The sequence below is a fragment of the Danio rerio genome, chromosome 16 (assembly GCF_049306965.1).
Source record: "Danio rerio strain Tuebingen ecotype United States chromosome 16, GRCz12tu, whole genome shotgun sequence".
NCBI classification, from domain to species: Eukaryota; Metazoa; Chordata; class Actinopteri; order Cypriniformes; family Danionidae; genus Danio; species Danio rerio.
In genome coordinates this window covers 2,938,803-2,955,840 of record NC_133191.1, presented here as the reverse complement: position 1 = coordinate 2,955,840, position 17,038 = coordinate 2,938,803, and the positions used below count along the sequence as shown (strand labels likewise).

Sequence of the window (17,038 nt, the reverse complement as noted above, 5' to 3'; positions counted from 1 at the left end):
CCAGAAAGGTTGGACCGGCAGTGTTCTTGCTGTGAGGCAACAGTGCTAGCCACTGGGCCACCGTGTCGCCTGATCAGAAAAAGGGGGAGGAGGAAGGGGTGGAAAGGGGGGAGCTTCAAGACGAAGATAACTGGAGTGAAAAACTCTTATTTATGATGCTTCCGTAATCATCTAATAAGGCTGATTACGGAGCTAATAAGGAGCCAGCCGTGTTGATTATAAGCACGTGATCCTCTCGAAATTAGTTTATGAATAAACCGCACTTATTTAAAAAACAAATGTTACTTTGCTGTGGAATGCAAAAACTTTAAAGCCTAATATCTCAAAACTCCAAGGTGACCATGTGTTGAGTCTCGTAAAGTAGCTCTAGATGTTTTGCCTCATGACTAAAGTCTGCCGGTTCCCGCCTCAGAATGAGTGAGTTTTAGCTACCTGTACATTAAGGTAGCGTTAAGCATAAACAAAACACCATTGAAGAAACTCATTACAGAGGAACATAACATAACCTTCTGCCAGCTAGTGTTTCAGAAGTGTTATTGTAGAGCAAAACAAACAGCATGCATGAGTATAACTGCATGACTATGCGCAATGCAGGCACTGTGGGTCATGGCACTTCGTAATCGTTGATTACTAAAATAACATTATTTTTATTAAAAAGGTTTGCTGGACACGTTGATTTTTCTCTTTTAGCATATGATTTGAATAATAAATTAATTATTTAATTATATTAAACCAAAAGATTGGGCGGCGCAGTGGCGCAGTGGTTAGCACAATCGCCTCAGAGCAAGAAGGTACCTGGTTCGAGCCCCGGCTGGGTCAGTTGGCACGGGGTTTCTCCCAGTGTTGGTGTGGGTTTCCTCTGGGTGCTTTGGTTTCCCTCACAATCCAAATACATGCGGTAAATTGGCTGTTGTGTGTGAATGAGTGTGTATGAATGTTTCCCAGTGATATGTTGTGGCTGAAAGAGAGTCCGCTGCGCAAAACATATGCTGGATAAGTTGGCGGTTTATTCCGCTGTGGCGATCCCAGATTAATAAAGGGACTAAGCTGAAAAGAAAATGAATGAATGAATGAACCCAAAACATTACATGACAATAGAGTTGCTAATCATTTAAGGCGCTTTTACGGCTGAATAATACTGCTGCGTCAAGCTGTGTTTGATGTACAGTAGCAATGCTCTCTGTATGGTTTGCTGGTAAAAGATGGAGCCTAAAACAAAGTTTCTACCCATTCGCAGGTATAGACGACAGCTTTGTGAATGGAGGGGATCTGAAGATGTTTAAAAAGCGCCGCCACAGCGGTCAGTCTCCACATTTGCTGCTGATGCTGCTGCCATCATACCGTCTGGAGTCGCAGCATAAGAGCCACAGACAGAAGCGAGCCCTGGATACTGCTTTCTGCTCCAGGTACTTTTTTTTTGGTTGTAGGAGACACTTTTTAATTGTTTTATTTATTTATTTTTATTGTTTTATATATATATATACACATATACTATATAATTTTTTTCATTTTATTTTATTAAACCCATGAGAGGTACACAAATGACATGGAATCAAATACAAGGGAAACAAAGGAAAAACAAGTTGCAGAAAAAAAACAGCAGTCAGGTACAGCCATATATATATATATATATATATATATATATATATATATATATATATATATATATATATATATATATATATATATATATATATATATATAAATATAAATAGACAGATTGAATAAAATAATAGAACAAAACCAATCAGTGATGGCGAATGACAAATAATATTAATGATAGTAATAATTACAGTTAAAAAGAAACTACTGCAACAACTACTACTACTACTACTACTACAACTACTACAACTACCAAAACTACTACTACTACTACTAAAACTACTACTAAAACTACTACTACTACAACAAATACTACTTGTACAACAACTACTACTACTACAACTACTACTTCAACTACTACTATCACTACTACAACAACTACAACAACAACAACAACAACTACTACTAATACTACTACTAAAACTACTACTACTACAACAAATATTACTTGTAAAACAACTAATACTACTACAACTACAACAACAACAACAAAAACAACAACTACTACTACAACAACAACAACCACTACATCTACTACTAAAACTACTACTACTACAACAAATACTACTCGTACAACAACAACTACTACTACTACAACTACTACTTCAACTACTACTATCACTACTATAACAACTACTACTACTAAAACTACTACTACTACAACAACAACAACAACTACTGTTACAACTACTACTACTACAAAAGCAACAACTACTACTACAACTACTACTTCAACTACTACTATCACTACTACAACAACTACAACAACAACAACAACAACAACTACTACTACTACTAATACTACTACTAAAACTACTACTACTACAACAACAACAACTACTGTTACAACTACTACTACTACAAAAGCAACAACTACTACTACAACTACTACTTCAACTACTACTATCACTACTACAACAACTACAACAACAACAACAACTACTACTACTAATACTACTACTAAAACTACTACTACTACAACAAATACTACTTGTAAAACAACTACTACAACTACAACAACAACAACAACAACAAAAACAACAACAACTACTACTACAACAACAACAACAACAACTACTACTACAACTACTACTAAAACTACTACTACTACAACAAATACTACTCGTACAACAACAACTACTACTACTACAACTACTACTTCAACTACTACTTCAACTACTACTATCACTACTATAACAACTACTACTACTAAAACTACTACTACTACAACAACAAAAACTACTGTTACAACTACTACTACTACAAAAGCAACAACTACTACTACAACTACTACTACTACTACTACAACATCAACTACTACTACAACTACTACTACTACTACAACAACAACAACTACTACTACAACAACAACAACTACTACTACTACTATAACTAATACTACAACTATAATAACTATTCCTACCACTACAAAAACAAAAACTACTACTTCTACTACAACAAAAACAACAACTACTACTTTTACAATTACTACCACTACAACTACTACTATTACTACCACTACCAAAACCACTACTACTAATACTACTACAACAACTATAACAATCACTACCACAACTACTACTACTACAATGGCTACTACAACTACTAATATTATTACAACAACTCCAACTACTAGAACCAGAATAATGCCCTTGGTATTAATACTACGACTACTAATAATGAGTAGGTAAAAGGAAAAGGACAGGTAGTTATTTTAACACAGTGCGCATCTGAAAAGCAACACCACTGCACTTCTGTGTTCTCTATAGATCCTCATCTGTCAGCAGTTAAAAACCGCCAGACTTCAGTCCAGCATTATGCAATCGGTGGGCCGCATATCAAAGAGGGGACCACCTATCAAAGCAGACTGAACTTAATCAATGAACTGGAAAACTTTTCACTGTTGGATTAAAGCTAAATGTGGCTGGATTGTCTTTTAACACAAATCATCTGTATTCTCTCTCGCTGCTGTCACGATCACGTTTGCGCTCGCATTATACCCAATGTGCTGTTAATTTTATACTTCCTGACGTTAAACTCCCATGGTAACATCCAGCATTAACAAGCTGAGAAACTATCAGACTTTTCTTTCCAAAATCGTAAAAAAAAAGAAGTGTTGTTTGGTGGTAAAGAACAATCTGATCTGATTAGTAGCGCTGGACGGAATTCAGCATCTTAAGACACTTGAAAGAGCAATTTTCTTTCCTGTGTTGACAAATTTGCTATTGGAATAGACGTTTTGGGTGGGACGTCTCAAAAGACTCATCTCTTTTTCTTGTACTGTGAGACACATCACAGCTGTGAACCGTAATTTCCTGTTTTCTGTCTTTTTTTTTTTTTTTTTTTTAGATAGCATAAATAATACTCGGTACAACTACTGTTTTACGTTGCTGTGACGTTAATGAAATACAATAAATGGGAAATTTAACAAATAATATAAATAATTCTCGTTAGCTTCCGGCCACAACCATATCCGACCTAGCAACAACCAACTAGTGCCATTTCTCTAATCTGAAAATGAGCCCTGATATCCCTTTTTTATTTTTACTATCCATTCAGACCATCGGGTAACTGGATGGACGGGGCAACCATTACTGCATCCAAAATGGTGAAAAGCCTTGGAGTAACGATTGATGACCAACTAAACTTCTCTGACCACATCTCTAGAACTGCTCGATCGTGCAGATTCGCACTCTATAACATCAGAAAGATCCGACCCTTCTTATCTGAACATGCAGCTCAACTCCTTGTTCAAGCTCTTGTTCTCTCCAAACTGGATTACTGCAACTCTCTACTAGCTGGGCTTCCAGCTAACTCTATCAAGCCTCTTCAGCTGCTCCAGAATGCAGCAGCACGAGTGGTCTTCAATGAACCTAAACGAGCACATGTCACTCCGCTGCTACTCCGTTTGCACTGGCTGCCAGTTGCTGCTCGCATCAAATTCAAAGCTCTGATGTTTGCCTACAAAGTGACTTCTGGCTTTGCTCCTTCGTATCTGCTCTCGCTTCTGCAGATCTATGTGCCCTCCAGAAACTTGCGTTCTGTGAATGAACGTCGCCTCGTGGTTCCATCCCAAAGGGGGAAAAAAATCACTTTCGCGAACGCTCACGCTCAATCTGCCCAGTTGGTGGAATGAACTCCCTAACTGCATCAGAACAGCAGAGTCACTCGCTACTTTCAAGAAAGGACTAAAAACTCAACTATTTAGTCTCCACTACACTTCCTAATCTGTAATTGCCTCTCTGAATATCACACTAATTGTACAAAAAAAAAAAAAAATACTAATACTACTAATACTTCCCTTCTTAGACTTTACAGACCTGAAACTTGCTTATAGCACTTATTCATTGTTGCTCTTAGTTGTGTAAATTGCTTCCTTGTCCTCATTTGTAAGTCGCTTTGGATAAAAGCGTCTGCTAAATGACTAAATGTAAATGTAAACTCCGAAGGTGGTAAAATGATAAATTAGTGTCGCTTTCTCTTCGCTGATAAGATATACAGCCAGTTACACAACATTCCTGTGTCTCCAGGCGTTACTTCCAGGTTTCTTCCCACCGCAGATTACACTTTTAAAATGGCGGCTGCTTGAAATCGGTCTATTGTCACTCATAAGGCACAATGATTTCTGGTGGTATACACTAGCACTGACATTCATTAGTAGGCTTCTTCTAAAGGGGTTAGATCTTCATTAAAAACATCTGATCTGCTGTAAATTCTCAATAATAACTTTTATTTATTATTGTTTTACGTTATTATTTATTATTGTTATTGCATTAAAGCAGTTTTAGCATTTGCATACCTACATTTACCAAAACAATGCTGTTTATTGGAGTGTTTTTATTTCCTATTTTCCATATATTATTGATTGACGAGCTTAAAAGTGTACCTATTCTTCATAGTCCATTATATTGAACATCAGTCTCCCTTCATCCCGTAGGAATGTGCAGGACAACTGCTGTTTACGCTCGCTCTACATCGACTTCAAGAAGGATCTGGGTTGGAGGTGGATCCATGAACCCAAAGGGTATAACGCCAACTTCTGTGCAGGAGCCTGTCCGTATCTGTGGAGCGCAGACACCCAACACAGCAATGTAAGAATTCAGGAGGATTTCTACAACCACACCAAATCCATTTGTTAGTTTTCCTTTGTGCCTGGTTTGATCATGCTGCTATGATCCTGCATACAGAGTCTTGATAGCGCTTCCCTTTTTCCACATTTTTTTATATCACAGCCTTATTCCAAAATGGATTAAATTCATTGATTTCCTCAACATTCAGAGTGAATACAGAGTTTTTGAAATTGTTGCAAATTGATTACAAGTAAATAAGCTGTAAAATCACATGTACATCAGTATTCACAGCCTTTGCTCAATACTTTATTGATGGAACTTTGTCAGTGATTACAGCCTCAAGTCTTTCTGAATATGATGCCACAAGCTTGGCACACCTGTCTTTGGGAATTTCCGCACATTCCTCTTTGCAGTACCTCTCAGGCTCTATCAGGTTGGATGGGAAGCGACGGTGTACAGCCATTTTCAGATCTCTCCAGAGATGTTTAATAGGATTTGGGTCTGGGCTCTGGCTGGGCCACTCAAGGACATTTCCTGAGTTGTTGTGAAGCCACTCCATTGATATTTTGGCAGTGTGCTTTGGGTCATTTTCCTGCTGGAAGATGAACCGTCGCCCCAGTCTGAGGTCAAGAGCACTGTGAAACAGGTCTTTATTCAGGATGTCTCTGTACACTGCTGCATTCATCTTTCCCTCTATCCTGACTAGTCTTCCAGTTCCTGCTGCTGAAACACATCCCCACAGCATGATGCTGCCACCACCATGCTTCACCGTAGGGATGCTGTTAGCCTGCTGATGAGCTCTGCCTGCTTTTCTCCAAACGTAACGCCTGGCATTCACTCCAAAGAGTTCAATTTGAGTCTCATCAGACCAGAGAATTTTGTTTGTTATGGTCTGGGAGTCCTTCAGATGCCTTTTGGCTAATTACAGGCAGGGAGTGTCTTCCGTCTGGCCACTATACCACACAGGCCTGATTGGTGGATTGCTGCACAGATGGTTGTCCTTCTGTAAGGTTCTCCTCTCTTCGCTGAAAAACGCTGGAGCTCAGACAGAGTGACCATCGGGTTATTGATCACCTCCCTGATTGTGGCCCTTCTCCTCCGATCACTCAGCTTAGATGGCCTTAGAGTCTCAGCCTTAGAGTCCTGGTGGTTCCAAACCTCTTCCTCTTCCGGATGATGGAGGCCGCTGTGCTCATTGGAACTTTCAGAGCAGCAAAAATGTTTCTGTAACCTTCCCCAGCCTTGTGCCTGGAGACAATCCTGTCTCGGAGGTCTACAGACAGTTCATTTGTCTTCATGCTTGGTTTGTGCTTTGACATGCACTGTCAACCCTGGGGACTTATATAGACATGTGTAGCATTTTCAGATCATGTCCAATCAGCTGAATTGAGCACAGGTGAACTCCAATGAAGCTGCTGAAACATCTCAAGAATGATCAGTGGAAACAGAATGTACCTGAGCTCAATTTAGAGCTTCACGTCAAAGGCTGTGAATACTGATGTACATGTGATTTTACAGCTTTTTATTTGTAATAAATTTGCAGCAATTTCAAAAACTTTTTGTTCACATTGTCATTATGGGGGATTGTGTGTAGAATGTTGAGGAAATCATTGAATTTAATCCACTTGTACTAAGGCTCTAACATAAACAAATGTGGAAAAAGTGAAGCGCTATCAATACTCTCCGGATGCGCTGTACTGCAGTAAAGCTATACTTTTATCACAGTAAATGCATTATATAATAGCCTTCCCCTCCCCTGTTTCAGATCCTTGGCCTTTACAACACTATTAATCCAGAAGCATCTGCATCTCCCTGCTGCGTGTCTCAGGATCTGGAACCCCTCACAATCCTCTACTACATCGGCAAGACCCCCAAAATCGAGCAGCTCTCCAACATGATTGTCAAGTCTTGCAAGTGCAGCTAGGAAGCGATCTAACTCCACTTCCATGACGTCCACGCATTCAGACTGACAAACACAATAACTTAAACCCAATCACGAACATGCTGGGCAGGCCGTCGAGGTACCAGTAATTCCTACAGGATAGTACCCTAGCTGAGATGTAAAAGCACACGTCTGAAGGATGCGTGTGAACTTTGTGCTGGAATCGACCCTGTCGGCATGCGTCACATCACCCACTCATCACTCTATGGATGTGAGTTTGGCAAACACTGGAAGTACGTAATAGGTGTCTATATGTGAAGCAAGCGGAGGAGAACATCCCTTGTTCCATTTATTTCGAACAAACACTTCTTTCTGTTTTTTTATTGTCATTGATGTTGATTTTGTTTCCATTAATAATTCAGATATTGTTTGTTTGACTATTTGGTAATATTTAAAACCCATGTTATTGTTCACCAGACATGGTGAAGACCTGGATACTTCTTGCAAATGTTTGTAGTTGTCGCAAATGAACTCGTAAGTTTGGCACAGATAAACTGGGGCTAGAGTTGGCAACAGGAGATGAATAGGAAAGGTAAAGCAAGACATCATTTAGCCACCTTGCATGGTGTTAAAAACGCCAAGAGAAAAATGCTATGTTGTTTGTAGCAGCCAAAGACATTTTGTTCCAATCATTTAGGTCAGAAACATTCTCCACTCACTCAGCTGCATTCGCGAGTGCCTGGCAAGTGAAAACATTGCACAATGTACAGTCTTGCGTTTTCGTGGCTGCAAAAAAAAAAGTTTCCACCATATGCCTGTGCTGGTAAGCTGAATATGTAGATGTAAACAAGTCTACACTGCAAAAAATGCATTTCTTACTTAGATTTTTGGTCTTGTTTTGAGTGCAATTATCTAAAAATTCTCAAATTAAGAAGAATTCTCAAGACAAGCAAAACGTATAGTCTAGTTTTGAGAAATAATATGCTAATATTAAGTGCATTTTTCCTTAAAACAAGCAAAAAAATCTGCCAATGGGGTAAACAAAATAAGCTTATGTCAAAAGGAAAAACAAGAATATTTTGCTTACCCCATTGGCAGATTTTTGCTTGTTTTAAGGAAAGACTCACTTAATCTTGGCATATTATTTCTCAAAACAAGACTATATGTTTTGCTTGTCTAAAAAATGCTCCTTGATTTAAGAGTTTTTAGATATTTGGACTTGAAACAAGACAAAAAATCTAAATGAGAAAAGCATTTTTGCAGTCTACATCAAGATGATCTTTGCTCTGCCATGATGATAGTCGATTTGAAACAGAAAGGTGATGATAGAAGATGTTTATGCAAGTGTTCATCAAGAATGTGATGTGTGTTTGATATTAGTTGTGTTTTCGCACACAAAACTGAGCTTGCAATGTACAGTTTACAAGTCAGAATTATTCGCCCCCTTTTGATTTATTTATTTTTATTCTTTTTTTTAAATATTTCCCAAATGATGTTAAACATAAAAAGGACATTTTCACAGTATTTCCTATAATATTTTTTCTTCTGGAAAAAGTCTTATTTGTTTTATTTCGGCTAGAATAAAAGCAGTTTTAATTTTTTTTAAAAGCCATTTTAAGGACAATATTATTAGGCCCATTAAGCTATTTTTTTCAATAGTCTACAGAACAAACCATAATTATACAATAACTTGCCTAATTACCATAACCTGCCTAGTTATCCTAATTAGCCTAGTTAAGCCTTTAAATGTCACTTTAAGCTGAATACTAGTATCTTGAATAATATCTAGTCTAATATTGTGTACTGTCATCATGGATCAAAGATAAATAAATCAGTTAAAACAATTTTGATTAGAAATGTGTTGAAAACATTCAATTCAATTCAGCTTTATTTGTATAGCGCTTTTACAATGTAGATTGTGTCAAAGCAGCTTCACATAAATGGTCATAGTAACTGGAACAGTGTGGTTCAGGTTTTAGTGTTTAAGTTCAGTTCAGTTCAGTTTAGCTCAGTTCAGTGTGATTTAATCATTACTGAGAGTTCAAACACTGAAGAGCCAATTCATCGATGCGTAGCTCTACCAATCCTGAACAATGCGAGGCAGTGGTGACAGCGGAGAGGGAAAAAAAAATTCACCTGATGGGAGTGAAGAAAAAAAACCTTGAGGGAACCAGACTCAGGAAACATCTCTCCGTTAAACAGAAATTGTGGGAAAAAATAATCAGGGGGGCGAATAATTCTGACTTCAGCTGTATATTTGCTAGTAATTTAAACGCATTACTTTTATTGAAGTTAAAAAGCTCACATCTCTCAGATTGGTCGCTGTTATGTTATTGATTGCCACAAATAAGTTGTAAAGCAATCACACACATTCACTCAAAAACTGCAAAAATATCAGGTTAAAACTGAAATCTGCTGGATATGACATCAATATGAACATGACAAGTCAACACTAGCTCACGGCTTTTCGTAACTTTTGAAATCTCATTCATTTTCTTTTCGGCTTTATTAATCTGGGGTCGCCACAATGGAATGAAACGCCAACTTATCCAGCATATGTTTTACGCAGCAGATGCCCTTCCAGCTGCAACCCATCACTGGGAAACATCTATACACACTTAAGCTGTGGTCACACTGGGCTTTTCCTCCCATAGACTTCCATTTATATGCACACAAATGCGTCAGACCGGAAATGTAGGGTTATGCGTCATGTTCTGCAGGTTGCTGCCATGCAAAGTTCAAGCTTGGTGAACTTTGACCTGCGAAATCGCATCACTTGACTGTGTGAGACCAATCGAGGATCGCAGTTTCATTCACACATATACACTACAGACAATTTAATTTTGGACTATGGGGGAAACCGGAGCACGCGGAGGAAACCCAAGTGAGCCCGAGCGAGTTTTTTTTTCTATTTGAGCCATTTACATGCTTTACCGATTGGTGAAAATGTTTGCTGAGGCAACGTTTAGTAAATCCAATCACTGATCCGTTCTTAAGATGAAACGTAAATAAACCTACATACAATCTGATGTCATAAAACATGCAAGCATACAGCAGTGTGAGAGGTACATTAAAACCAGATTCAAACAATAACCTGCATACTTGTTTACCCACTGATTGAGTATTTCAGATCCACACCACTCCAATCCGAAATGTAGTTGACGTCAATTTAGTCGAGTCGACGTCAGTAGTTATTTTTCCAATCTCCGCATTTTGGAAATGCACATAAAAAACAACCGAGTAGGATAAACTTTTTATTCGATAAGAAAAAATGTGTATAAACTACGATGGAAACACTTTTACCGAACAAATTCCAGTGTGTGTGTAACGGAGGCCAGCTAGTAAAGTGCTGTGCAGGTAAACCTCACTCCTCTGAAGGTGCTCTAGCAACAAACACTAGAGGCCAAGGTCTTTAGCCTCCTTGTTGGAGCAACCGACTCCCATGCGGAAGGACGCCGGTTCGATATCAGCTCGAAGCGGGTTGTCGGATCGGCGGGGTTACATGCGCATTAAAAAAAGATCATGTCATTTTGTTATAAGAGATCATGTGATGATAAAAATGTGTGTGAATGGATAAACCAGCAGGCTGAGCACACTGTAAAGCATATGAACTGTTGTTATGGTCATCCTAAAACGCCTGAACCGTTTCAGTATTAGAGTTATTATATTATTAATTACCTCCAGAATTGTTAACTGTGTATCTTTAAACACTACCACGTGCTCATTGCTTGTCAGCATCGCCTTCTGAGGCGCAAGCCATTTATTAAATAAAGAAAAGATTGACGCAGCTTCTACCGCAGCAAATTACGTTTTTATTGTTGATATTTGGCGCCAGTTAATAAGGAAGTGACGATTTTGTTCTCTTTGACTCATTGGATGGAATTAGCACGTCTTTTATGCGAAATTCAAGTTTTGTGCATAAATTTAATTTGCACCTTCGGATGGAAACATAGCTAAAGTCAACGTGCATGTAAACGCAGCTATTGATGTGAGAAGAGTGTGTCAGTAACGTCAGAGAAAGGATGTGAATGTGAACAGATTGTCAGGTTGCGCAAGTGAGAAACGGTTTAGTGTAGATGCCAGCTTTATAAATGCCCTGCAGAAGCTGCGGCGAATGCTGACGTGTATAACCTCTAACACAGAATGAAGAAATAAAAACGTTAATCCAGAAGTCCACACATCTCGAAGCGTCTTCCTGAATTTGTGATCTTGTTTTCTCTCAGAGAAAGTGATCCTTTGTTACAAAGAATTGCACTGATTATTATATTTCTACTTTTTTTTTTATTTGTAGCTTTTGTTTGTTTTATTTTCATTTGTAGTCATAGCTTCATCCACATGACATGAGTTTATGATGTGAGGTGGAGCTTCCCCTTTAAACCAGTCCTCGTCATAACCGGTATTCAAGACAAACTATCCGTTAAAAGGGGCAGCATCCATTCATGCCCAGGATTCTTTTAAAGGTGACACTTGTTTGTATTAGGATGAGAGTCCCAGACACAGGAAGTGGAAGGAGAAACCAGCATTGTCACGCTACAGCTGTTTATTGTTGTTGTCTATGATGATGATGATGATGATGTCGATATTGTTGACCCACTATGATGTATTGTAACACATTACTGTTGTGGTGCTCTAGTGGTAAATAAATTATTTAAGTGAACAGGAATGGTGAGTGTTTCCTTTGAATGATAACAGTATATGTGCAACAGTACAGACATAAACACTCACCGGCCACTTTATTAGGTACACCTTACTAGTATTGTGTTGGACCCCTTTTTGATTAAGAACGGCCTTAATCCTTCCTGTCATAGATTCAACAAGGTACTGGAAACATTCCTCAAAAGATTTTGCTCCATATTGAGATGATAGCATCACACAGTTGCTGCAGATTTTTCGACTGCACATCCATGAAGCCAATCTCACGTTCCACCACATCCCAAAGGTGCTCTACTGGATTGAGCTCTGGTGACTGTGGAGGCCATTTGAGTACAGTGAACTCATTGTCATGTTTAAGAAACCAGTCTGAGATGATTCACGCTTTATGACATGGTTTTTTATCCTCCTGGAAGTAGCCGTCAGAAGATGGAGACACTGTGCTCATAAAGGGATGGACATGGTCAGCAACAATACTCAGGTAGGCTGTGGCGTTGACACGATGCTCAATCCGAATGTGTCAGCAGAAATGGAGACTCATCAGAGCAGGCAACATTTCTCCAATCTTCTTTTGTCCAGTTCTGGTGAGCCTGTGTGAATTGTATCCTCTGGAAAACCCAAGCGAGAACGGGAAGAACATGCAAAGTTGCCAACATGCTAACACAGAAACGACAGCTGGCCTGTTTAAGGACAAGAACCAGAGACATTCTTGCTGCGAGGCAACAGTGTTAATCACTGGGCCACCGTGCCGCCCTATTAAGGGAAATGTGGAGGAGTAGGGGTGGAAGGGGGGATTCTTTAAGGTGAAGATGGCTGTAGTAAGAAACCCTGACTCTTTATAGTGAGTTAGGAATCGTCTGATTGGTGGATCATACATAGTTATTGCAGAACCAGCCGTGTTCAATCATAATCACGTGATCCGCTCGAAAGCCATTGCATGTTTTTCATTTTTCACTTTTGATGAATCTAAAGGCTTTTTTTGACCAACAACTGATCTGGATTTACAAAAAATAGACTGTATTTTTTCATTCTGTAATGTGTTTCCCAAATGATGTATGACAGAGCAGTTAAATTTTCACAGTATGTCTGATAATATCTGTTCTTCTGGAGAAAGTCTTATTTGTTTTATTTCAGCTAGAATAAAAGCAGTTAAAAAAAAAAAAAAACATTTTAAGGTGAATATTATTAACCTAACACTGAGGAAGGCTTTGTGCCGAAACGTCTATTTGTCTGTTATCGCCCGTAAAATGTAAGAAAAAGTAAAAATAAAAACAGTACGAAGCAATTGAGTGCGAATCATTCCCTTCTTTTGAATAATAGTAACGATAAGATTAACGCACCAAACCAAAGAAGTAACTAAAAAAACCGCAAGCGCGCAGGACAAACTTCAGTAACTCTGCACACATGAATATTATTAACCCCCTTAAGCAATATATTTTTAAAATCGTCCACAGAACAAACCACTGTTATATAATGACTTGCCAAATTACCCGACCTTTACCCTAATGAACCTTGTTAAGCCTTTAAATGTCACTTTAAGCTGAACACTAGTATCTTTAATAATATCTAGTAAAAATATTATTTACTGTCAACATGACAAAGATCAAATAAATCAGTTATTAGAGATGAGTTATCAAAACTATAATGTCTAGAAAAGTGTTGAAGAAATCTTTCTGTTAAACACTGGTATTTAAGTAAGCCAAGTTTTAAATGACATGTGGCAGTACGGTTGTATTTTAGCAAACCTCCCGAATCCAAACCTTTTCAAATCTGACTCCTCTAACATAAACCGACTCCGATACACTGTCTTATGATGAAGCCCTAAACATTTCATCTTCATTTAGTATAATTGTTTATTTAACTCGTGCATGCCATGATCTTGAGAAAGCTGACATAAACTACAGTACAAAACCTTGAGCTTCCTCTGCTGATGCTCTGATACTGTAAATCCTCCCACTGGCCCTCGAGAGCTGGAGTCCCGCCAGCCTCATTAGTCCACGAGTTTGTGGCTCCATATTTAGGAGCGAGACTGGAGAAGCAGAACGCTCTGGAAACTGTCAATCTGGAATTAGGCTCAGATTGATTAAGACTCAACTCAACATTCTGCTGATAAATGCTCTGCAAACGCATGATGTCACGCAAATAGGCTGCGTGAGAATTGCAGGTCGTCTGGTGTGGACTCTTTCTTTTTTTTTACCATATTGGTTCTTCATCCGAGTTTTCTTTCAAGCTAAAATTGCATGCGAGTAGTTGACAAAGTAGTCGAAGTCAATATCATTCGCCCTCCTGTGAATTTACGTTTTCTTTATTAATTATTTCCTAAATGATGTTTAACAGAACACAAAATTTTTCACAGTATTTCCCATATTTTTCCTTCTGCATGGATACTTGTTTGTTTTATTGTCTGTAACTTAATTAACCTAGTTAAGCCTTTACATGTCACTTTACGCTGAATACTAGTATCTTGAACGATACAGTGGGTATGCAATATCATGATATCCTAAGTATTCAGAGCCTTTGCTCAGTGTTTAGTAGAAGCCCCCTTTCGATCTAATACAGTCGTGAGTCCTTTTGGGAAAGATGCAACAAGTTGTTCACACCTGGATTTAGGGCTCCTCTGCCATTCCTTCTTGCAGATCTTCTCCAGTTCTGTCAGGTTGGATGGTAAACGTTGGTTGACAGCCATTTTAGATCTCTCCAAAGATGCTCAATTTGGTTTAAGTTAGGGCTTTGGCTGGGCCATTCAATAACAGTCACAGAGTCATTGTGAAGCCACGCATAAGTTTTGCTACAGTTACGCCTTCCGTTAACTTTACCCCAGAGTTTGAGCCCTGAAAACTAAGCTTTATTTAGCCATTATGAGGCTGGCTTCCAGCAATTTCCAGCCTGGTTTTAGCTGCTCAGGCTGGAAAATGACCAGCTAAAACCAACTTGACCAGCCTGGTTTAAACTTTACAAAGCTGGCTAGGCTGGTCAAGTTGGTTTTAGCTGTCATCTCCCAGCCTGACCTGCTAAGACCAGGCTCAAAATGGCTGGAAACCTGGAAATAGCCAAAACCCCTCTAAAACCAGGCTGGTCGACTAGCTAAAACCAGCCAACCATCCTAGGCTGGTTTAAACTGGATTTGTTCAGCAGAATTGTTTCTGGTGTATTCTAGGAAATTTTTATACCCAGTGTGGTCCTGGAAAATCCGTTTCGAGGTCTATCTAGCCCTTTCCTTTAGCCCTACTCCTTCAAGCTAAAGAGAATTAAGACACCCTGAAACCTTCATGTGAATGCAAGGTAATGGGAAGAGCAAAGAGGTAGAATCGGGATCGGGCCTTTCACTCATCCTGAAGGCAGAACTTCCAGCTCAGCTGTGGCTTTGTGTTTGTTTTGGACTCTCACATGCATCTTTAGTCCAAAGCCCCACTCTTCAAATGTGGCTCACATGGGCAGCAGGATGTTTCAAGATAACCAATCATTAACCAAGATTTTCCACTCTTTTTAAAGAAAACCTGAATTAACTAAGATCTGAAACATACTTTAGAAACCTAGAAATTGGTTTGCCGGCACTCTAAAGGTTTAATTTGTTTGTGCTTGGAGGTTGCAAACCTCTCAAAAGGATGGCACAGTTTCTTTCAAACGTGTGTGCTATTAAGCTTGATGGTTTTGTATTACTCTACCGTGCCAACACCAGTAGGAAAGAGTAGTAGTGTACTTCAGATCTCATGATTACATAAAATATTGAAGAATTATTCACTGTATAACAGTATATTGCAACCCAAGCTCATTCTGAAAACGTAGTCTCGCAGACGTTTCTGGAGACAGCGGAATGCGTCCCGGGGGGTACATACGGCTGCGTTTATTTTTTTCAAGCGAACGCTGCAGGGTGGTGTGACGCTGTTGCCTTTCGCGCTTGCCTCACCGCCTTGTGGAGGGCTTCCCCGCTGCAACCTGTTTGTCCACTCAGCTCAGCGTGTAACGTCGGCAGGCTCGAGATGCGGAGATGGGTCGACCACGGCGAACGGTTTCGAGTCCGGGGAAGGGCAGCTCCAGCAATCAGGTAAGACAAAAACAGAATCCCAAAAATTAAGTGAACGAGTTTCTTGACAGGGTGAGAACGCGGCGAAATCCGAAAACGCGGTAGAATAAAAAAAAATTAGGGCTTTTATTTTTTTGGACGGCTTTTGTGAACTGTTGCTAGGGTTTAGGGAAGTGAGCGGGCGGGCGGGTCGATCGGTAAAATTGGTCGGGTTTGGGGAAGGAGGAGGGCGAGTCGGCCGATTGACAGGTCGCGCAGTCAATCATCCGGTCAGTCGGACAGCGGCCTCCGGCGGGTTCACGCGAAAACAGCGTGGGCGCGAACCGCGCTCGCGAGAGGCGTCTGAGGTGCGAAAAAGCGCACAACAGCGGCCTCTCGCGGATTCGCGAAAACAAAAACTGCAGCCGTACGTACCCACCGGGACGTATTCCGCGGTCTCCAGAAACGTCTGCGAGACTACGTTTCCACAATGAGCCCGGGTTGGTAAATTAATGACATTAAAGTCCACTACAACTCTTGAAAATCTGTAACCATTAACTTCCAGCTTACCAGTTTCTAACGTTCATTAAAAGTTTCTAATTGTCTTGTAAACACCTGCAGCCCAAGACCGGTTACGGTTACTCACTGAGGCTAAGCAGGGCTGAGCCTGGTCAGTATCTGGATGGGAGACCACATGAAAAACTGGGTTGTTGTTGGAAGTGATGTTAGAGAGGCCAGAAGGGATGGTTTGCTTTTTTGTCTCTTCATATCCATTTGCCTTAGTTTTCTTTCTGACTACACACTCTTTCTGCATTCATTCTGTCAAGTGTA

The 17,038-nt window shown here is 39.6% G+C and overlaps 1 protein-coding gene across 2 annotated transcripts in view; it reads left to right on the top strand.

Annotated features, from left to right (window-relative positions):
* The window catches only part of tgfb2 (transforming growth factor, beta 2), a 68,909-nt gene extending 56,698 nt beyond the window's left edge, over window positions 1-12,211 (top strand). The window contains exons 5-8 of one of the 2 annotated variants that reach the window (XR_012391358.1): window positions 1,238-1,406; window positions 5,540-5,693; window positions 7,438-8,873; window positions 9,780-12,211. Coding sequence is in view for 1 of the 2 variants with exons in the window: in NM_194385.1 (NP_919366.1) it covers window positions 1,238-1,406; window positions 5,540-5,693; window positions 7,438-7,596 (482 nt within the window). In the remaining variant the exon portion in view is untranslated. 2 annotated transcript variants of the gene reach the window in all.
* The last annotated feature ends 4,827 nt before the right edge of the window (window positions 12,212-17,038 follow it).